The sequence below is a fragment of the Phycodurus eques genome, chromosome 1 (genome assembly GCF_024500275.1).
Source record: "Phycodurus eques isolate BA_2022a chromosome 1, UOR_Pequ_1.1, whole genome shotgun sequence".
NCBI lineage: Eukaryota > Metazoa > Chordata > Actinopteri > Syngnathiformes > Syngnathidae > Phycodurus > Phycodurus eques.
Genome location: NC_084525.1, coordinates 37,971,246 through 37,994,923, shown reverse-complemented (window position 1 = coordinate 37,994,923; position 23,678 = coordinate 37,971,246). Strand labels below are relative to the sequence as shown.

The following is a 23,678-nucleotide window of genomic DNA, read 5'->3' as shown; positions in this document are numbered from 1 at the left end:
TAAATCGGATATGTATCTGATGTGAGTGCAGTATGGACATTCACGTCGCGGTCATCCAACCTATACATCAAAAGACGACAATAGTCACAATTGTTTGACAAAACATACGTCACAAGAGCAACGATGGACGAAGGAGCAGAAAACAGTCACTGGTGAAAAGAAGATGCTTTAGAACTGATAAATATAAGAAAATGTTGGCTCCGGTTAGGCTTGTAATGATAAGAAAAAAATTCCAAGACAATTTATTTTCCCAAAAACGATCACGATAAACAATAATATTTATGTTTTTTTAATGCCTCTGAAAACATGAAAAATAAGGCCCGTCCTTATTATATAATTATTGTTTTTATTTCTTATATTTAATTTTTTTGCAACACGGTGAGCGACTGGTTAGAGCGTCTGCCTCACAGTTCTGAGGGACCGGGGTTCAATCCCCGGCCCCGCCTGTGTGAAGTTTGCATGTTCTCCCCGTGCCTGCGTGGGTTTTCTCCGGGCACTCCGGTTTCCTCCCACATCCCAAAAACATGCATGGTAGGTTAATTGAAAACTCTAAATTGCCCGTAGGTTTGAATGTGAGTGCGAATTATTGTTAGCTTTGTATGTGCCCTGCGATTGGCTGGCAACCAGTTCAGGGTGTACCCCGCCTCCTGCCCGATGATAGCTGGGATAGGCTCCAGCACGCCCGCGACCCTAGAGAGGAGAAGCAGCTTGGAAAATGGATGGATGGATGGATCGATATAGTTGTAAAAATAAACATAACCTTTAATACGGGGGTGAAAAGCATTTGTTGTCAATGACTGGGTGAAACATCAATACATTTTCTTCTTGGAGATGGTTTGCCAGGCCTTCACTAGTTGTCTTCAGTAAGTGAAAACCATGGTCTTTACCAGGGGTGCACAACCACCGGGCTGCGGCGCAGTACTAATGTGGTACCGAGCCACAGAGCACGGAAAAACATTTTTACAATCATTATTTAATTTACATACATCCACAGACTTTTTCATTAAATAAAAAAATAAAAATCCAGTTTGGGTTTCTTTTGTTTTCCCCCCCAGGAGCAATACAAATATTGTTACACAGCAACGTATTTCATACAAACACACAAGAAATGTTTGTTGTTTTAATATTTTGAAGCAAACATAATAACTTCCACGTCCATGAAATATGACAAACCAATAAGCATGAGAAATTTACGTCCCTGTCAGCTGAAATCCGTATCATTTAGTTCAATGGCAAATTTGGCCACCCTATTTTGACCTGTGCACACCATTCAGACAGACTGACTTTATTGTCAGTCATCTGCTCAGAAAATTGCTTTTATTATCCAAGGTTGTCAACGTTCTTAAGGTTAGGGTTAAGCGTTAGGTTGATGCTTTTCTGAGCACTGTGTTTTGACAGATAGTGATGGCATGTAGGCAGCATTGCTTTAGTTGTTCTCAAGCAAGTAAGCGGTGAGGTTCATCACTTTATTTACAATTGCATGAGAAAATAGTCCAACAGTTTCAAAACATACAATTGCAAATAATCTAAGTATTGCATCATTTACGGTCCATAATAAGACTCAGAGAATCAGGAGAAATGTCAGCACGTAAGCGGCAAGACCGAAAACCAACATTGAATGCCTGTGACATTCGATCCCTTAGGAGACACTGCATTAAACACCGGCATCATTGTGAAAAGAATATTGCCACGTGGGCTCAGGCACACTTCAGAAAACCATTGTCAGTTAACACAGTTCATCACTAAAACTCTAGCATGCAAAGCAAAAGCCATATATCAACAACACCCAGAAAAGCGGCTGGCTTCTCTGGGCCCGAGCTCATCTGAGATGGACTGACACAAAGTGGAAAACTGCTGTGGTCTGACGAGCCCATCCATCCATCAATTTTCTATACCACTTTTTTTCCTCACGAGGGTCGCGGGTGTGCTGGAGACTATCCCAGCTATCTTTGGACGAGAGGTGGGGTACACCCTGAACTGGCCACCAGCCAATCGCAGGGCACAAACGAAACAAACAAGTCCACATTTCAAGTTTTGGTCCAAAGAGGAAACGGACCATCTGGATTGTTTTCTGTGATGGTATCGGGGTGTGTTAGTGTCCATGACATGGGTAACTTGCATATATCTGTGAAGGCACCATTAATGCTGAAAGGTACATATTTGGAGCAACATATGCTGCCATCCAATCAATGAAATATTCAGGGACGTCACTGATTATTTCAGCAAGACAATGCCAAGCCACATTCTGCACGTGTTACAGTAACATGGCTTTGTAGTAAAAGAGTGCAAGTACTACACTGTCCTGCCAGCAGTCCAGACCCATTGAAAATGTGTGGTGCAATATGAAGCGCAAAATATGACAACAGAGATCCTAGACTGTTGAGCAACTGAAGTTGTACATCAAGCAAGAATGGGAAAGAATTCCACCTACAAAGCTTCAACAATTAGTTTCCTCAGTTCCAAAATCCTTACTGAGTGTTGTTAAAAGTAAAGGGGATTCAACACCGTGGTAAACATGCCCCTGTCCCAGCTTTTTTGGAATATTTTGCAGGCATCAAATAAAAAATGAGTTCATATTTGCAAAACAACAACAAAGTATCCATTTTAACATTAAATAATCTTGTCTTTGTCGTGTATTCAATTGAATATAGGTTGAAAAGGATTTGCAAATCATTGCATTCTGTTTTTATTTGTTATACACAACGTCCAAACTTCATTGGAATTGCGGTTTGTACATCATACTCACCGGAGATGCTGATGGAGATGCAGGGATCTCCTCTTTTCTCCTCCCTGCCTGTGTTCTTTAGCTGTCGTGCTAATATATGCTGCTCTGAAAGTGCCCAAAAAGCCCTTTTCCGCATTGAAACAAGGCAGACAAATACTGTTGGTCGACCTAGCCTCACAAAGTTGAGTTTTTTTCATGAAAAATGTGTCTAGGAAATGAATTTTTAATCATGTCCGACATCGTGCTCCCCAGTAAATGAATCTTATGTGCATATCCATTTCAACCAATCAGAGAAGTAAACATAGCAAATCAAAGGCGCAAATTGGTGAATCTAAAATAAGATTGGTGAAAAAATGGAACGACCATTTCAACGGTGTGTGTGTGTGTGTGTGTTTGACGCCTGCACTCAGGATTCTGAAGGCCTTGAGCCGATTACATTTACATAGAAACACATTGAAGCTGAAAAGCCAAGACATGCAATGAAAAGAAGAAAAAACACTATTGGAAATAAATGAAAATATATTATTATACATCAAATATTATATATTATTATTATATGTGCATTATAATAAATATAATAATAATCAATAGTGGTGGAACAATTCATTCATTATATCGATGTATTGATTTATTTTCCTATGATACAACTGGATGGATCTGTGCTGGGCAAGTTAGACAATGACATGAAAAAGTATTGGCCCCCTTCTCAAATTTATTTTTATTTATTTTTTGCATAGTTTCCCCGCTTTAAAGTTTAATATCATCAAACAAATGTAAATATCAGACAAATATAAACCAAGTAAACTTCAAATTCTGTTATTACATGGTGATGAAATTTATTACGGAAAAAATATATATTCAAAGCTACCTGGCCCTGTGTGAAAAAAGCGTAATTACCCACCTTGTTATATCATGAATTAATTCATTCATTTTCACTGATCCAACCCAAGCCTGTTTACCTCCAGGCCTGTTCAATCAAGAAATAATTTAAACAGAATCTGTCCTGACAAAATCAAGTTGGACAAAAGATCTAAAAATGCTGCAACAAAATGACACGATCCAAAGAAATTCCAGAAGAGTTGAAAAATAAAGTAATTGACATGTATCAGTCTGGAAAGGGTTACTAAAGCCATTTCTAAAGCTTCAGGATCCCAGCGAACTATAGGGAGAGCCATTATCCTCACATGGAGAAAACATGGCACAATGGTGAACCTTCCCAGGAGTGCCCGGCCTACAAAGATTACCCCAAGAGAACAGCAACAACTCATCCAGGAGACCACAAAGGAACTCAGGATAACTTCTAAAGAACTTCAGGCCTCCCTTGCCTCAGTTAAGGTCAGTGTCCATGACACATCAATGAGGAAGAGTCTGGGCAAAAATGGCATCTATGGCAGAGTTCCAGGGCAAAAACCACTGCTGAACAAAAGAACATAAATGCTCATCTTACTTTTGCAATAAAACATCTGAATGGTTCCAAAAACTTTTGGGAGAATATTATATGGATTGACGAGATGAAAGTTTTTGGGAGGTGTGTGTCTCGTTAAATCTGTTGTAAATGTAGTACAGCATTTCAGAAAAATAACATCATAAAAACAGTGGTGGTAATGTGATGGTCTTCGGCTGCTTTGCTCCTTCAGGACCTAGACAACTTGCTGTGATTGATGGAATCATTGATGGAATCATGAATCCTGCTCTTTAATAGAAAAACCTGCAGGAGAATGTTGAGCCATCAGTGACCTCAAGGTAAAGCGCACTTGGGTTCTGCAACAGAATAACGATCCAAAACACGCCAGTAAGTCAACTTCCGAATGGCTTAAAAGAACAAAATGAAGGTTTTGGAGTGGCCTCGTCAAAGTCCAGAACTGAATCTGATTGAAATGCAGTGGCATGACCTTAAGATGGCCGTTAATGCTCGAAAAACCTCAATTTTTGCTGAATTCAAACAATTCTGCAAGGAAGAGTGGGCCAAAATATCTCCACAGGGATGTGTAAGACTCATTCCCAGTCATAGAAAACTCTTGACTTCAGTTGTTGCTGCTGAGGATGGCCCAACCAGTCATAAGGTTTAGGGGGGCATTACTTCTTCACAAAGGGCCAGGTAACTTTAAATTGTTTTTTCACCCCTTAATAAATTAAATCACCATTTAAAAACATATTTTTAAGTTCACTGGGGTTATAGTTGTCTGATATTTACATTTGTTTGGTCTTAAACATTAAAATGGGGAAACTATGCAAAAATACAAGAATTTGAGAAGGGGGCCAATATTTTTCACGGCACAGTATATCGTATTATTTAAATCGTTTTAAAAGTTAATCAATCGCGTGTATCGGTACTAGGAAATAATGCATTCAATTTAAGCATCTTATTTTCTTCCTCATGCCCTTATCTACGCCCCACATCTAGTCACACTTTTTCATAGTGCCCCAAGTGGTTGGATGAGAGTCCACTGTACAGTATGTGTATGTGTTAGGTGCTGGCTGGGATGGGTGGGGGGTGTGGGGAGGTGTCGGGGGGCGGTACTGGGGCTGGGTGTGGCTGTCCCGCCGGGTTGGGCAGGCGTGCAGGAACCATGCCTCTTAATCACTCACTTAGCACACACTCACACGATTCACTGTAAATATTTATTCACTAATCTCATCCGGGCACACATACATACTCAGGGTTTCTTGGGGGACTGGTGTAGGGTCGGGGAGAGGCGGGCGACGGACATCGGTGCTGCTTCCCGGTCGAGACGCTTTGCTCCTCCGCCCTGCCTGCCCTCCAGGTCTTTGCAATGCATACACACACAACCATCAGCGTTTTTTTAATGCATTACATTCACTGATTTCTGGGGGATAGTGGGATTTGGGTCGAAGGGGTTTGGCTGCGGGGCAGCAGAGCCCATCAGGCCTATTCTTCTCCCCCATTATAGGCAATCATAGTAACGCGGGGGAGGAGCAGTTCCACTAGGTTCATTTTGGTGCTCCTGGGGCCAGGCCCCTCTGGCTGGATGGTTGCTTGGTGTGGGGGCTCCCCTCTCAGGTCCCGTGGCTGCTCTCCGGGGTGCCCCCCTTATCGTTCCCCTGTTGGGCGTCCCTACCCGCCCTCTTTTCCACCAAGCGGGGGACACTGTCTCCCCCTCTGGCTGGGTGCTAACTGGCTACATACGGGTGGCCGGTTTTGGGGCGCCTCGGTGGGACTGGTGTCCCATCCACCGGGCCGCTGTCAGCTGGGTGGAGTGGGGTCCTCAGCCCCTGCGGTGCAGGCGCAGTAATTTCAGGTCACTTCTGAAGTTTATTGTGCATGTGAGACAGTGTCAATTCACTTGCATGTGTCCGCAGATACTGACCTCTGGGAGTTATTCGCTTGGTGTGGGGCCACTCACTCATTGCGATAAATAACTCATAACTATCCTAACTTCCTGGCGATAAATAACTCATAACTATCCTAACTTCCTGGGTATCCCCTCACTTGCACTTCATTTAAAAAGATGTTTAGAATGTACATTGGCATTGACCCTCCCACCACACTTCAGTTGTACAGCGGGACAGAGGTAGAGGTAGTGGCCTGCATGCCTCCCCTCCTGTCCTTGTCCTTTCCAGCCCTGTTCTATATTGTCCTGTCCTTCCTTCACAGCGTGTAGCACTATGGGCTCAAATCTAATGTGTCATTGTACTAGGCATATAATGATTTACTTTCCTCATATTTAGTACAGCTAATGTCCTGTCTTTTGTTATCTTCTCTTCCTATATTATTTAATTATCTTTTCAATTTCTCTCCCTTCTTATTTTTTCTATCACTCCCCTTTAAAACTTTGTTCTGTCCGACTGAAATTTTCAATAAAGATCCATCAGATGAAACAAAAAGAACTTCAGTGGCAGCTTAAAAACTGCACTATGGCACATAAAAGGGGTACAGCTCATCCTTTCTGTTTGACCTAACAGCCGAACAGGACAATGTTTTATTTTTTTTTAAAAAGCACTTTTATCGCCTGTCTGTCTGGTGGATAACAGATGAAAAGGAGACTAGCAAGAAATTATCATTAAGGATGCGTGTGCGTGACTCGCGGGAACTCACCGTGCACTTTGAAGCCTTTCATGCTGGTTAGCTTCGCTTAGCTCGCTAGCCGGTAACAACAACAGCAGAGTACAAGGAGGGGAAACGCACAAATACGCACAAATTCACAAATACACACACCTGAGTGAATCGTTCACAAATGCTGCTTTATTCACTCGTCCTACCTGTAATCCGCTATGACAAAGATTTAAGGCTACACCGAGAACTCACATAGCACCTGCCTACTACTTAACAGGATTACAACCATTGCATCATTCCTCACCTATCTGTCGTGTAAATTCCACCACATTCATCTGTCATGTTTAGGGATTTAAAATTTTGCCAAAAATGGTCACAGAATGAGAGGGAATAGCTGACAGCTGTGAATTCACACTCACCCAAAGGATCATCCTAGGCTATGCAGCAACAGCGCGTGACTCAGTGACAGATGACGTGCTGCACAGTGAGATGCGTCCTCTGTTTGACAATCCAGACGCAGTTCATCTCCCACAGCAGCAAGGGTCTACGGCTTCATTTCAATTTGATCATTTTTTTATTTTTTTTCTGTGCACAGGGGCCTTCCTCTGGGCTCTGCAGGAGTCGGTTTTGCAGTTATGGCTCTCTGGAAGGTAAAAAGAGAGTTAATTGCTTGTAGCGCATAACAAAAACTTTTGGAGATGATGTAACACTCTCATCGATGATACATGCCAGCCATAACATTAGGTACAACTGCACAGTTTCTCTTAAGACAGTTATTGACACTGTCAGAGAGAGATGAATTACTTGTATTGTTGTTAAATGAATGCCTCCCTGACAGTATCAATCAAAAATGAATATTTTTATCAATCAAATGTTTCATTGAACTGTATCCCTAGAGGTGTAACCAATGTAGTTATTAAACATGTACAAACTAAATTGTCAGTTTTTAGAAGTTTCTCATGTCCAGGCCAAACGTCATCTAAAATGCAAAAACCCAATAAACAAAACTTGTATCCTTGAGTCTGGGAAGGACATTGCTGGGATTTGGCAGGGGAGCCCCCAAAACAAGAGGGAACAGCATCTGCTCTGGCAGATAACATTCAGCATTTACTGGTTCGGAGAGAAATACCATGGAGACATGCCACAAATGTGTACTTGCAGCCTTATTGAATGCTTCCAACCAGACAGCAAATACCAGCATTTCACAAGGGGGAAACATCTAAAAAGGCACCAGTGTTCCCTAGTGGCCAAATGGGGAATGGCAGCTTTAAGAAAATCAAAACAATGAAGGGAACGCCTTGTGTATATTTTCTTATGTTTTTCAGTCTCCTGATAGGTGCTGCATATGTGCCAGTCCAGAGGTGGAACTGAACATGTTTTAAAGTGCATCTATATGTTTCACGTCTGTTGTGTAACAAGACGAAAAACATTTGATTGTCAATCTGAGGGTGAAAGTCCACTTGCACTCTCTTTTTCTCATTGCATTTTGCGTTTTTGTTTTTGTTTTGTTTGTTTTTTAAATGTAATGGTTTTCTGATTTGACTCCCCAAAAAGAGCATTAAACAGCTGCAGCTCAGGTTCTGACCAGAACAAAGAGCTCAGAGCATATTACTCCAATTCTAAAGTCTTTACACTGGCTCCCAGTCAGCTTTAGAATAGATTTGAAAGTTCTGCTACTGGTCTCTAAATCACTAAATGGTTTAGGTCCTGAATACATGAGAGAAATGCTAATGAGATAGAAACCCAGAAGGGCTCTCAGATTGACGGACTCAGGTCAAATAGTTGGAGCACAGAGTCCAAAACAAACATGGTGAAGCAGCATTTAGCTATGATGCTGCACACAAATGGAATAAGTTGCCAACAGAAGCCCTAAGTGTGAATGTTTTTAAGTCCAGGTTAAAAACTCTTCTTTTTTGTCATGCTTTTTAGAGCATTTCCACTTTTAAATGATATTTCTTGCACCATATGCTGTTTTAATTGTATTTTTTATTTTCTCTTTGTTTTACATGTTTATAAACAGTTTATTTTTTTTTATTTAAATGCTTTTAATCATGTAAAGCACATTGAGTTACCTTGTGTATGAAATGCGCTATACAAAAAAATTTGCTTTGCTTTGCTTTTTCATACCATGCTTAGATTGACAGATTGTATATTTTTTTTACCTGTTTGTGGAAGGTTAACTGGATGAGGTGCCCAATGTTTCTCAACAAATACGGCACTTTGATTTGCTAAACAAATGCTAATGCTACATGAACGCATGCTAATGCTAAAGTCTTCATTAACCATTGACCATCAGGGTGGCATCCTAAACACACCATAATGGAATAATGCATTTCTATCTGTGTTCAAGCAACATGCTTTTCCCAAATATTATTCTGATGTGGTCCAGCTGTAAGCCATTAAGAAGAAAGATAAAAGGGAACAGTTGGCAATGTGATAAAAGAGGGGAAATAAAGGGAGGTACTGCACGCTTCCTGATTCAATTCCAAATTAATTAAAGTCACCCCAGAAGATGGTGGAAGTGACCTCAACCTGCAGTGTAGTGCTAACAACTTTTAATTACTCTGAGCAGGACTGATCAAACACTCTGGCTATAACAAATGAGATGAGAAATTGCACGTTCTTTGGTGTTTTTTTGTTTTGTTTTGTTTTTTACCTCCACTTTAATCACTGGGCAAAATGCAGTTTGTGAGACAAATGTGTTTTACTGTGAATATAACACTGCAGGATTATTTTGTAATGGTGCGTTATTTGAATTTCCTTGCACGTGTTGATTGTATTGAGACTGATGACAGCACGACTGAGTTGTCTTGTCAAGGCTTATCCACAGGACAGCATTGTTTCTTCCCCAATTCACAGCAGCCGCGAGCAGGATATTTATCGGTTTGCCAATTTATTGCATTGATGGGTTAAGACGTAGGTTAAGTGGCACCCTGGCACAGCACTTCCGAAAATCGTGATTTTAAGAGTGAATTTGTCCCCATTATAGGATCTAAAACGCATCAGGGCCAACAATCTTAAATATTAAATGTGTTCAATATTTATGACCAAAAATCTTCATGTGTGTGTGCCGAAAGCGGACAGCTCCTAAGTCTCTGTGAATTGTGACGTGAAACAAAATGTTAGCTAATCCAGAAGTGATCTGACTCAGGAACAAGGAAGCAGGCATAAATAAAAACAAGAGGGTCTTACCCGAAACACAAAGTCCAATTTACCTCAGAACACAGCTCAGCCATCTTTAAAGTCCACTTTCACGCTTTTTTAGTTTTTCGTAGTTTGTGATTTTTCCAAATAGTCCCCAAATCCCCTATCATTGTCTCCTCTTGTGTGTCCTCTTCCATGTTGTATCTTGTGTTTCCCGGTTGTTGCTGTTTCTTCTTTTTCGTTTTTGTTGATCACGTTTGATCTCATGAGATTTCTGTCTTGGAGGACTAGATTCTAGATCTGTGCTACAACAGAATCTTTATCTGTGTAGTGTGCTGTGTTGAGATGATCAGAGCACAGCACAGACAGTACCATCAAAAGTGTTAAATGTCTGACTTTTCATCTTCATGTGTGGGGTTGTAACAGATACACGATCTCTTAAAATAAAAATAAAAAATCCTTATGTGTGTACCAGGCCTAAAATAATCAGGCGTTTGTTGTCCTTGGTTGGGAATTTGCAAAATCAGAACATCAACAGCCGATTAGGTTTATGTGTTTTCAGGCCTGGTACAGATGTTTTTTTTCTCATTTTTGGATCTTCCTGACCAATGGATGACACACGGAAGATTAGTTTTGTTTCATAAGATTATCCTATAAGATTATCTTCTTGTTTGAGGTGTGTTAAGAGTGAATTTGTCCTGATCAGAGATGTCAAAAACACTGTTATTCAGTACTTAAGTAGAAATACTGATACTTGGGCAAAGAAACACCTCTGGTAAAAGTAAAAGTACTAGAGATACTCCCTTACGTAAGTAAAAGTACAAAAGTACACACTTATGAATGTACTTAAGGAAAAAGTAAAAAATAAATTGACATTTTTCAACCCAACAATAAAATACATATAGTGAGGTGTTTGTACCTCTCCAGATGATTGGCATGCTTTCTCTGAGGGCAACAAAAACAAATTAAAAGATGAGTATTTATTTGTACTATTCAAATAAAGGTATATACAGCACAAAATAAATAGTTCCTCCCAACCACGCCCTTCCAGTTCTCACTGTCATTGTCCACGTGAGCATTGAAGTCCCCCAGCAGAACGATGGAGACCCCAGTGAGACCGCTCTCCAGCACCCCCTCCAAGGACTCCAAAAAGGGTGGGTACTCTGAACTGCTGTTTGGTGCATAAGCACAAACAACAGTCACAACCCGTCCCCCCCACCCGAAGGCGGAGGGAGGCTACCCTCTCATCCACCGGGGTGAACCCCAACGTACAGTTTGGTCCGCATAGCCGGGAGTAAGTCGGACTCGTTTCCGGTGAGGGTTGGACTCCACCAAGGCTGCCCTTTGTCACCAATTCTGTTCATAACTTTTATGGACAGAATTTCAAGGCACAGCCGAGGCGTAGAGGGGGAGAATCAGCAGCTCCAAATCTGAGACCATGGTCCTCAGTCGGAAAAGGGTGGCGTGCCCTCTCCAGGTCGGGGATGAGATCCTGCCTCAAGTGGAGGAGTTCAAGTATCTTGGGGTCTTGTTCACGAGTGAGGGAAGAATGGAACGGGAGATCGACAGGCGGATCGGTGCAGCGTCTGCAGTGATGCAGACTTTTTATTGGTCCGTTGTGGTGAAGAAGGGGCTAAGCTGAAAGGCGAAGCTCTCAATTTACCGGTCGATCTACGTTCCTACCCTCACCTATGGTCACGAGCTGTGGGTCGTGACCGAAAGAACAAGATCCCGGATACAAGCGGCCGAAATGAGTTTCCTCCGCACCCTGCTAAACTCGGTCATCCTCGGGATCCCCCCGGAAGAGCTGGATGAAGTGGCTGGGGAGAGGGAAGTCTGGGCGTCCCTGCTAAAGCTCCTGCCCCTGCGACCCGACCTCGGATAAGTGGTAGAAAATGGATGGATGGATGGAGATTCAGGGTTGGGGTGAAAGCGGAATACAGCAGCTAATCATAGTGCAGCTGCGCGTGTCCTGGAGCCAGTAATATAGGAGTAAGGCGTGTCCTGCCTGGAAATTATTTGGGAATCCTAATAACGTGTAGGCACATGGCTCAAAGGGGAGTGTCATATCGACGATGTCTATGATCAGTGCGTACGCTTGACTATCTTCCGTTTTTTTGGCATTCTGCTTTTTGTGTCGTGTCGTTGCTACCTTTAGAAGGTTTTAAAAGTAACAAGCTCATTTTGAGAATGCAAGGAGTAAAAAGTACCGTTACTTGTGTATAAACAGTAAGGAGTAAAAGTAAAAAGTAGCCAGAAAAATAAGTACTCAAGTAAAGAATAGATACCTGAAAAATGAACTTAAGTACAGCAACGAAGTACAAGTACACAGAATACTTCCCACCTCTGGTTCCGATAATAGGGTCCAAAATGTGTAGGGGGCCGACAATCTTAAATATTAAACGTGAACAATATTTACAACCCAAAAACGTCACGTGTGTGCGGAAAGACGACAACTCCAAAGTCATGACTGTGAATTGACATGAAACGTAATGTTGCAAGAAACGGATTGACGGAAGAAAGGGGAAGCTGTCGTAAATAAAAATAAACATGTCTATAATAAATAAACACCAGCCATTAGCTTGATTTGAGAATGCACCTCGAGCTCTCTCAGTGGACTATAAAGTCCACGTTTCTTGGTGTCTTGGGTTTTTTCCAGTATTTTTCTTTTTTTAGTTTGGGATTTTTTCATAAAAATATTTCCTCAGACCACTGTCACTCCTTTCCCACGTGTCCTCTTCAATGTGCCTTGTGTTTCCCGGTTGTGTTTCTTCTTAGTTTTTGTTGGATAACGTTTCATCACATGGGCAGATTCTAGAACTGTGGTGAAACAATCTTGTTTGCGGTGTGCTGTGTTGAGATGATCAGAGCAAACCACACACAGTATAATACAAACTGTTAAATGGCTGATTTTTTTAAAATCATCATGTGTGGGGTATGTAACAGATTTTTTTAAATGTGTTAAGAGTTTTAAAAAAATAAACTAAATCCTGATGTGTACTAAGCCGAATAAGACACCTAACAATTGATCAGCAGTACCTTTCCAGTGTAGCTTCAAACAGGACGTTTACAGAAGGAAATGGCCACTGAGGTTTGAGTGGCACGTAGCGTCATCAGCAGGTTGGAGATAAAGACAGAATAGTCGAGTAAAACCTGAAAACAGAATATGCAACTGGAATCGTTCGTGTCAATTATATTACTTTGGAGCAGATCCTTCCAATTGATGTTTGCTTTATTGCCACCTATGCGTTTATTTAAACAAATAAAAAATAAAAAACCGAGAACTCACAATGTAGCGTTAAGTTACGTATAGGGTGACGCGTTCAAGGGACGCAGACGCTGGGTCAACTGCAGCCTGATGCACCTTTGTCCTGCCCCAAGTGGCCACCAGGATTCGACTGCCTGTCAATGGCTGAACGCCGCCAGCCAATGGCTGAGCACCGGATGCGAGATATCCGTTGGAACAACAGGCGCCCTTGTCCTGTCCTGTCGCCCCACCACCACCGCCACTCCCCCACCCCCCACCATATTGACGCCATTTACAGCCCCAACCCAAAACCTCAAACCCCGGACATAGCGACTGGGGGCGTAACTCACCAGAGAGAACCAAATATTTCTCACAGCTTCTTGGATTTAACAAACTTTTTTTGGGGGGGGAGCGAACTTTGTGACTTGCGCCCACTTTTTGTCCGTTTCTCTAAAAACAAAGTGGAATAAATCTTTTTTTTTTTCTCTCTCTCTCATGCGGCGCATGGAAGCTGTCCTCTCGGTGCACATCTAGTGCGCATGCGTGAAACACGGGGTAAACAGTGCTGTTTTGGTTACTGGGTTTTATGGCCAAACGTTCTTGAAAGCCTAAACGGACATTAAAGTGTACAACGCCCGGTAAGTTAGCATGTTCAATCTGGTTCTTCATAAACATTAACAATATTCAATGAATCTGGATTCGCATCAGTGAGGTACATATTTTCCATATCGAGACACTCATTGGAGCCATTACATCGACTAATTTAAGCCACGTCACTAACTTTTACATGCTTTTTTAAATTTTTTTTTTAGTTTTTTTGGTGTGTTTTTTTTTGCAACTCATACACGTAGGTGTTTCATTAGCGTTTATGGGGCGGGTGACAGACCTAGGACACGCTGCAGTTTTGTTTTGTTTTTAAAAAATAAAATAAAAAAACAAGAAACTCTTGATATAACACATGCTTAGCGGTTATATATGGCCGTATCGTAAATGAACCGTTGTTGACTGTTGTCATGTCAGTTGTCACTGGCCTCTGCTTGCACAGGAGTGCAAGCAGCGGCAGTACGAAACCACACCCCCATCCTATTCCCTCTCGAGTAAACTTTGTAGACTCCGAAACGCTCTTCCCCAAAAAAGTCTCAGTTCACTTTAGTTTAGTACAGTACATAATTATTTGCGTGTCCATGTTTAACATTTGTAGATCAAAATACGATCATCACAGTGCCACTTTTTGACCCCATCACCCCTTCGGTGGGGTTTTCAACTCTCTCTGTTATTAAAAGTTTGCCTTTTGTCAAACAAAGCTCACCATTTTAAACTGCCATAGGTATTAAAAAAAAAAAAAAAAAAAAAAACAGAATGCTGTGTGTCCTGTATTGTTGAACTTTAGTTGAATGTGTCACATTTCTCTTATTTGTTCAGTTTATTGGTGGGCTAAACTGTCACAAATTGTAAAATGAGATGAACTGAAGTGTGCCTGGGATTGTGATAATAAATTACAAAGGCCCTTCATCATGCCGCTCACACTTTAATTGGTTTCTTACATACTCCCCAATGTGTGACCCTGCTACCTTCCTCCTAGCAAAATTGGATTTGAAAGACAATTAGCTCGAGAACGACGAACGATGGACACGATGTTGTCAGCTGCTTTACTTTGGTTTAAATATTGATGAAAACATGGCTGTAAATTGAAATACAATGTACAAATGCAGAGTAACATGCAGTGTGCAACCCCAGCAATTATCCAACAGCAATAAACGGTGACATTTTATTAGAGTACTTATTTGTTGAAAGTGTGCACTCTTGTATCCTCAACCCCAAAACATAAGATAGAGCTGCACAAACATCAAATTCACTGCGACACATTGGGTTGTCTGACCGCAATGTTTGTCACATTTGCCCGCTTCGGCATCTGTTATCATTTGCATGCATCATTTGCATGGTGGCTTGGTAAAAGCTATCTGCCTCTCTTGCAGGATTTCAGATGTGTCCCATGCCGGCCCAAGTGGCCTTTCAGTCCCACGATGGATACCGGAAATCAGAGCTTCAACGACGGAGGAGGAGAACACCGCAGGCGGTCATCGCAGGAGGATGGAAGGCTGCAGCCAAAGCCATTGCTAGCCCACGAGGGTGTGATGGCATTGGATCAGATGAGGATAACTGGGAGCTGCAATGAGTACACAGAAGGACCCACAGTTGCCCCACAAAACCGCCAACAGAAGAGTGATCCAGTTACGTCACCATTGTCCAGCATTCAGCAGGACACCCAGGAAGAGAGGCCCAGTGATGTTCGGTCCCCCAGCACGGAGCACTCTCAGAGTAGCACCAGGACCGGAGTGCGGAGAACTTGTTCGGCTCAGAGGCTCCTCTGCATCACGGGAAGCGGTGACCAGATAATCAGTACGCAGCCCAAGCCAGCAGCGCTAATTTCAGATGAAAAACCTGTAAATGAAGAGCCGAAGTTGTTGGTGACTGTGCCCGGCAGCGGGGAGTGTAAATGCGCCGGCACGCGCTCGAAGTGTGAACGTTGCAGTCGCTGCCGCTGCTCCCGATGCAGGCGCACTCGGGCGCTACCCTCCTGCTGGATGTGCGGCAGGCGTTGCGTATGTTCTGCACAGCACGCGGTGGAGTATTGTACGTGCGTGTGCTGTGTCAAGGGGCTCTTCTACCACTGCTCCGCTGACGACGAAGACACGTGCGCGGACAAGCCATTCTCTTGCTCGCAGGCGCACTGCTGCATCCGCTGGACCGCCATGTCCATTATTGCCGTGATCCTCCCATGTCTCCTGTGCTACCTTCCAGCTAGAGGATGCGTCGCTGTGTGCCAGAGTTGCTACGACCGAGCTACGCGGCCCGGCTGCCGGTGCAAAAATGTAATCCACTGTGAGGCTGTGAGCAAGCCAACATAGAATGTGTTTGCGTGTGAGCGAGTGACTACGTTTACATGCACAAATTAATCAGGTTACGAAAATTTTTCGGTCTCTCTACATGCACTGGGTTCAATGGGTCTTTGGCCAAACGACAATTCTCACAAAATGTTAGTGAGATTTGAGTTTGAGTGAATATTTTAGGATGGAAAAATGCACTCTTACCTTTGCAGGTGAACTAAATTTCCTTCTCTAAACTTTTAAATCCAACTCTTCAGTGTTTCAGTACTTTTTGCACAACTTGCTCCTCTGAACTGTAACACTCACAATGGGTGTTTGATCCATAAAGAATTTCGAGGACTTCTTCCACTTCTATGCTTTTCTGTGACTCTTTCAGTCTCTCTGTTGCAACCTGATGCAGGCACTTTGATAATCTAAGATGAGTTGCCACTTCCCTCTAACAACATCCTGTTTGAAGCTGCGCAATGGTCCAGGTACTGTTGATCAGTTGCTTGTGCGGTCTGCGTCTCATGATGTCAAAACATGAACGGCATAATGAAGAGGACTGTGAAATACTAAGTCTAAATGTATTGGTTGATTCATGGGTCGAACACTTGTTTTGAATTTTGGACAGTTATACATATGCATTCCAATGTTTAGAGAAAGTCATGTTACTGGAAGGTCACCTGTAAAGGTTATAGTGCAGTTTAGGTTCATCCTGAGGTTTCACCCTAAGGCCAAATATAAACTTTTTGTAAGTAATGTACATCTCCCTCCAAAGGCGTGGTGACGACGATTCTCCTTTCAGCTTGTTTTGGTGTGGAATTTTCAAAAAAGAAGAGGTTGCATGTACAGGGTTAAACAAGTTTAACCCTGTACAATAGAATTCTTACTTTGCTGACAACATGGATGTCAATGTGTAAATGATTGTAAGATATACAAAGAAAAAAATAAATAGAAATAGAGGCATAACAATACAAAATAAAGGAGTCTAAAGTGGCAGATCTGTAAAAAATAAATAAATAAATAAATAAAGAACTGGAAAACATGAGATATGCTTTATATGCAAGTTATTCCACTAAGGAAAATATACAAATTGTTGTAATGTCACAAAGCAACAACACCAGGCTGTGCAAGGTCGAAGTGGTGGCATTTGAGAAATATAAAAGAAAAATTGTTGATATGAATAAAGTCTAAAATATATAAAGTTTGATTAAATAGGTACAATACTGTACTGGATGATCTCGACACTCATCTTCTTCTTCTTCTTTTCCTTTCGGCTTGTCCCTTTAGGGGTCGCCACAGCGCATCATCCTATCTCCTGCATCCTCCTCTCGAACTGCCATCATGTCTTCCCTCACGACATCCATCAACCTTCCCTTTGGTCTTCCTCTAGCTCTCTTGCCTGGAAGCTCCATCCTCACATCCTTCTACCAATATACTCACTATTTCTTCTCTGGACGTGTCTAAACCATCCAAGTCTGCTCTCTCTAATATTTACTATTTTTATAATAGGAGCCACAGTTGAAAATGATTACATGTTTATTAGTGTAGTCTTCTATTCTTTTATTCAATAGTGAATAAAAAAATGCAGTTTTAGTGTTAAAATACACCCGTTTGCTTTGTGGATACACTTTGCAACTTTGCATCATGTCGCTTTTTCAAGGTGATGTTTCATAGATGTTCCATCACTTTTTATACTTGTTTCTCTTCCATCAGTATACTTTAGAATATTGACTTCTTTAATATGATGAAGCATGAATTAATTTCCTTGTCTGTGCAAACACGGCCCACACATGGCTTCCTCTGCTTCTCTTGCGAATTAATATAAATGTTCCAGTCAGCCACAGAGCACATGCATAGAAAGCTGGCGTGGATATTCAATCATTGGAAGTTTATACAAACCAGAGGAATTTGATTTCTAATCAAATAGTATAGGTGGGTGTTAATAATTTTTTTTAAATTTTGAACAGTCACATTTAGGTGTTTACATGTGTTTTAAAAGTGTGGTGTGAAATTATTGCGATAGGCGGTGTTTTTGCACGTGCATGTACCTAGTGAGTGAATATGAGAGTGACTGAAGTCTTATTCTAGTCAAGTTATTGAAGTGGGATAAGAGCGTCTCCATGCCTTGAAGTTCTGCTGGCCTCGTGGGTGCATGACAGCATTTTGAGTCGTACTTGAAAATAATACCAAAACAAGCGCTTCACTCTTCTGAAGGCATACAGACCACGTTTGTGCCTTGCAGAATTTCTATTACCCCTGACAAGGAGGTTGCATGTTTTCAACAATGGTTGTGTGTTTCTGAGCAGGATTACACATAAACTATGAAAATGTGTGGAGGGATTGGACACAGCCCAAGATAGAATTAACTACGTTTCAGTGTAAATCCAAATACAAGTTAGGATCCAGCATTTTTGCAAACATTTGCCTTGAATTTCCATTGCTTGATGCATGAAACTTGATGTCAAATACAAAATTGAAGCTGTGCAATTTGGTGCTGATCCCAAATGCACTCAATGAGTGCCATTGTAGTTAAAACTTCAATGATTTAATTCTCAGAACAGACTTCTAACAACTAACTGTGTACATTAGTGAGATGCTTTATTTTTGTACATAGAATACTTTCAACTGTGACACCTTATTTTTACATTCCCTGAAATGTAGATTTCATCACTTCTCATTTCAGGTCATTTGGTTCAGAACTATTGTAATGCCTTCAGTTTCTACAATTGTACAGTGACCTATAAAAAAACATTTCTTAATGTGAATTTTAAAGTATATATTTATTTTAAGGTTTATTTTATAATGGAAAGTATTTATTTGTGTCACTGCTGGAGAATAGCTGAGTGTCAATGAAAAGGCAACTGTATTAACATTTCAAATAAAATAACCTTGATGTCTGACAGTCTGGTTTTTATTCTAATACCAACTCACTGTAAATGTTCATCAACTCTGCTAACAAAATATATGCAGCTTTTCTGTGCTTTTCATTGGCTTTAATCAAAGGTCTGTTCTGGAATTCCTTGGTTTTGAATGTCCCCCCCGCTGGCCGAACAAGAAGATGACACTTGTTGACAGCACACGGTTGTGTTTGCAGCAAGTATGCATTCAGCGTCTTGATTGACGCTCTGAGGAGCAACTTGCTCTCACTTGCTTGTTATTCAACCGCAGCCTTTCTGATTGACATGGGGCTGGGGAGGTTCTTTATGTGATTATCAACTTTCACCTATTCTACACCAGTAAGAGTGATGGAAATGGGCCAAATCCCATTAGAGAGAGAAAAGGGAGACGTGTCCTTGTGTTTGGTCTTTATCTCGCCAGTCACAGGGACCCTCTCGGCAACCATTGTCACTTTTGTGAATGAAGACAAGGATTATGTTAGGAAGAAGGAGTGCAAAAAGGTTAACAACATCACTTTGAATGACAAAGACCACAGCTTTGCCCTGTTTTTAGCACAGCATGCATTCATCCTGTTTTGGGGGATTACTTTGGTACCCAAATGCACTGCACAGCTACTGTACGTGCTACTATTTGTTGTTCCCACATGGACATGGTGCTATTCTTGGGCTGTGGGAGAGCTCCCGAATCTATAGTATGTGCCCGAGATGTTATTTTCATTCGAAACACATTTAAAAACAAAATTCCAACGTAACCACAAACTGTCATAAGACTCTCTTCATGTGTGTAGTCTACAGTTAAGCATATATTACGATTTCAACACAATTCAGTTATTGACATGCAATACTGTATTTTTATTTAGTTTTACTGCACTTTTACGTTTTTATGTTTAAATGTATTTTAACATTATGATCATATAACATTAAATTTATCATAAATTATTTCAACAAATTTACAATATATTACAGTATTTACAGTATTTGTTCTTCACAGTTGAGATAAAACCCACTTCACTTCTCACCAAACCTTGTTCCGTGCTAAATAAACACTAATAATGCATCTTTGCATCTGTGCTAAAACAAAAACAGCACCGTGTGAGTGTTGGTTTTAGCTGCAACAGACCCCGCTGTCGATGGGAGCTGTTGTACATAGCAGCTTCTTGCTCATCTGGGCAGAACACAGCATAGGAAAACAGGAAATGAAGCATTGCTTTTATTCATGGCTGCTTTGTGTGCGTGTGATGCTTTAAGCAAATCAAACAGCGGCACTTAAAAAAGGAATCGTGTCAAGGCGAGGGGAGGCACTCGCCGCCCTCTGAAAGCGCACCTGTTCAAAGTTTATTCAGTTCAAGGTGAAAACAAATCAATCTACAACCAGGTCAATTCTACAGCAAATAGCCAAAATGAGACAAAGACGTGCAATGCATGGACAAAAGAGTTGGGACACCTGGCAGCCATGTGCACTGAACAAAAATGTAAATGTAACACTCCCATATTTCCATGAGCTGAACTCGAAGATCTAAGACTTTTTCTATGTGAACAAACTGCCCATTTCTCTCAGATATTACTCACAAATCTTCCTAAATCTTTGCTTGTGAGCACCGCAAGGTTCTTCGAGGTCAGACCGTAATTTCTCGTGTACAATGCGCACCCATGTATAATACGCACCCCCAAAGTTGACCTCAAAACTCTGGAAAACCCTTCTACCTATGTATACTGCATTTTTACAATGCATGATTTTACTTCTACCCATATGATTAAAACATGAAGTATTATCTGTATTTTGTTAGTTTTTTTCAAATAATTATTCTGTAGTTCAGAATGCAGCCCTATGGGTGGCACAAGTCAGTGCAAACTGTAGGCCGGTCCCAAGCCCGGATAAATGCAGAGGGTTGCGTCAGGAAGGGCATCCGGCTTAAAACCTTGCCAAACAAATATGAGCGTTCATCCAAAGAATTCCATACCGGATCGGTCGTGGCCCGGGTTAACAACGTCCGCCACCGGCGCCGTCAACCTGCGGGGCGCCGTTGGAAATTCAGCTACTGTGGGTCGAAGTCAAAGAAGAAGAGGAGGTGGAAAGCGGGTTCTTCGGCAGAAAGAGAAGAGGAAAACACAGAGCCTAGAACTGAATGTGGGGACTTTGAATGTTGGGACTATGACAGGAAAATCTCGGGAGTTGGTTGACATGATGATGAGGAGAAAGGTTGATATATTGTGTGTCCAGGAGACCAGGTGGAAAGGCAGTAAGGCTAGAAGTTTAGGGGCAGGGTTTAAATTATTTTACCATGGTGTCGATGGGAAGAGAAATGGAGTCGGGGTTATTTTAAAAGAAGAGTTGGCTAAGAATGTCTTGGAGGTGAAAAGAGTATCAGATCGAGTGATGAGGCTGAAATTTGTAATTGAGGGTGTTATGTGTAATGTGATTAGTGGCTATGCCCCACAGGTAGGATGTGACCTAGAGGTGAAAGAGAAATTCTGGAAGGAGCTAGATGATGTAGTTCTTAGCATCCCAGTCAGAGAGAGAGTCGTAATTGGTGCAGATTGTAATGGACATGTTGGTGAAGGTAATAGGGGTGATGAAGAAGTGATGGGTAAATACGGCATCCAGGAAAGGAACTTGGAGGGACAGATGGTGGTAGACTTTGCAACAAGGATGCAAATGGCTGTAGTGAACACTTTTTTCCAGAAGAGGCACGAACATAGGGTGACCTATAAGAGCGGAGGTAGAAGCACACAGGTGGATTACATCTTGTGCAGACGATGTAATCTGAAAGAGGTTACCAACTGTAAGGTAGTGGTAGGGGAGAGTGTGGCTAGACAGCATAGGATGGTGGTGTGTAAGATGACTCTGGTGGTGGGGAGGAAAATTAGGAAGACAAAGGCAGAGAAGAGAACCATGTGGTGGAAGCTGAGACAGGACGAGTGTTGTGCAGCTTTTCGGGAAGAGGTGATACAGGCTCTCGGTGGACGGCAGGAGCTTCCAGAAGACTGGACCACTGCAGCCAAGGTGATCAGAGAAGCAGGCAGGAGAGTACTTGGTGTATCTTCTGGCAGGAAAGGAGAGAAGGAGACTTGGTGGTGGAACCTCACAGTACAGGAAATCATACAAGGAAAGAGGTTAGCTAAGAAGAAGTGGGACACTGAGAGGACCGAGGAGAGGCGAAAGGAATACATTGAGATGCGACACAGGGCAAAGGTAGAGGTGGCAAAGGCAAAACAAGAGGCATATGATGACATGTATGGCAGGTTGGACACTAAAGAAGGAGAAAAGGATCTATACAGGCTGGCCAGACAGAGGGACAGAGATGGGAAGGATGTGCAGCAGGTTAGGGTGATTAAGGATAGAGATGGAAATATGTTGACTGGTGCCAGCAGTGTGCTTGCTAGATGGAAAGAATACTTCGAGGAGTTGATGAATGAGGAAAATGATAGAGAAGGGAGAGTAGAAGAGGTAAGTGTGGTGGACCAGGAAGTGGCAATGATTAGTAAGGGGGAAGTTAGAAAGGCATTAAAGAGGATGAAAAATGGAAAGGCAGTTGGTCCTGATGACATTCCTGTGGAGGTATGGAAGCATCTAGGAGAGGTGGCTGTGAAGTTTTTGACCAGCTTGTTCAATAGAATTCTAGTGCGTGAGAAGATGCCTGAGGAATGGAGGAAAAGTGTACTGGTGCCCATTTTTAAGAACAAAGGTGATGTGCAGAGCTGTGGCAACTATAGAGGAATAAAGTTGATGAGCCACACAATGAAGTTATGGGAAAGAGTAGTGGAGGATAGACTCAGGACAGAAGTGAGTATTTGCGAGCAACAGTATGGTTTCATGCCTAGAAAGAGTACCACAGATGCATTATTTGCCTTGAGGATGTTGATGGAAAAGTACAGAGAAGGTCAGAAGGAGCTACATTGTGTCTTTGTAGATCTAGAGAAAGCCTATGACAGAGTACCCAGAGAAGAACTGTGGTACTGCATGCGGAAGTCTGGAGTGGCAGAGAAGTATGTTAGAATAATACAGGACATGTACGAGGGCAGCAGAACAGCGGTGAGGTGTGCTGTAGGTGTGACAGAAGAATTTAAGGTGGACGTGGGACTGCATCAGGGATCAGCCCTGAGCCCCTTCCTTTTTGCAGTGGTGATGGATAGGCTGACAGATGAGGTTAGACTGGAATCCCCGTGGACCATGATGTTTGCAGATGACATTGTGATCTGCAGTGAAAGCAGGGAGCAGCTGGAGGAACAGTTAGAGAGATGGAGGCATGCACTGGAAAGAAGAGGAATGAAGATTAGCCGAAGTAAAACAGAATATATGTGCATGAATGAGAGGGCTGGTGGGGGAAGAATGAGGCTACAGGGAGAAGCGATAGCAAGGGTGGAGGACTTTAAATACTTGGGGTCAACCGTCCAGAGCAATGGTGAGTGTGGTCAGGAAGTGAAGAAACGGGTCAAAGCAGGTTGGAACGGGTGGAGGAAGGTGTCAGGTGTGTTATGTGACAGAAGAGTCTCTGCTAGGATGAAGGGCAAAGTTTATAAAACAGTAGTGAGGCCAGCCATGATGTACGGATTAGAGACAGTGGCACTGAAGAGACAACAGGAAGCAGAGCTGGAGGTGGCGGAAATGAAGATGTTGAGGTTCGCTCTTGGAGTGACCAGGTTGGATAAAATTAGAAATGAGCTCATCAGAGGGACAGCCAAGGTTCGATGTTTTGGAGACAAAGTTAGAGAGCGCAGACTTCAATGGTTTGGACACGTCCAGAGGAGAAATAGTGAGTATATTGGAAGAAGGATG

At 42.1% G+C, this 23,678-nt stretch overlaps 1 protein-coding gene and 2 long non-coding RNA genes across 3 annotated transcripts; 1 reads left to right on the top strand and 2 right to left on the bottom strand.

Annotated features, from left to right (window-relative positions):
- Nucleotides 1-6,945: 6,945 nt before the first annotated feature.
- Nucleotides 6,946-13,372, bottom strand: LOC133418054 (uncharacterized). The gene is made up of 3 exons (XR_009770415.1): nt 13,174-13,372; nt 12,924-13,037; nt 6,946-7,383 (listed from the first exon to the last, which is right to left on the bottom strand). It is a non-coding gene; the product is annotated as an uncharacterized LOC133418054 (long non-coding RNA).
- Nucleotides 13,373-13,451: 79 nt separating this feature from the next.
- Nucleotides 13,452-18,900, top strand: spry2 (sprouty RTK signaling antagonist 2). Its single transcript, XM_061691242.1, has 2 exons — nt 13,452-13,769; nt 15,108-18,900. The coding sequence occupies exon 2, from the start codon at nt 15,156-15,158 to the stop codon at nt 16,038-16,040; it is 885 nt and encodes a 294-aa protein (XP_061547226.1). The 5' UTR covers nt 13,452-13,769; nt 15,108-15,155; the 3' UTR covers nt 16,041-18,900.
- Nucleotides 14,886-16,534, bottom strand: LOC133410295 (uncharacterized). The gene is made up of 2 exons (XR_009769532.1): nt 16,224-16,534; nt 14,886-15,573 (listed from the first exon to the last, which is right to left on the bottom strand). It is a non-coding gene; the product is annotated as an uncharacterized LOC133410295 (long non-coding RNA).
- Nucleotides 18,901-23,678: the final 4,778 nt, after the last annotated feature.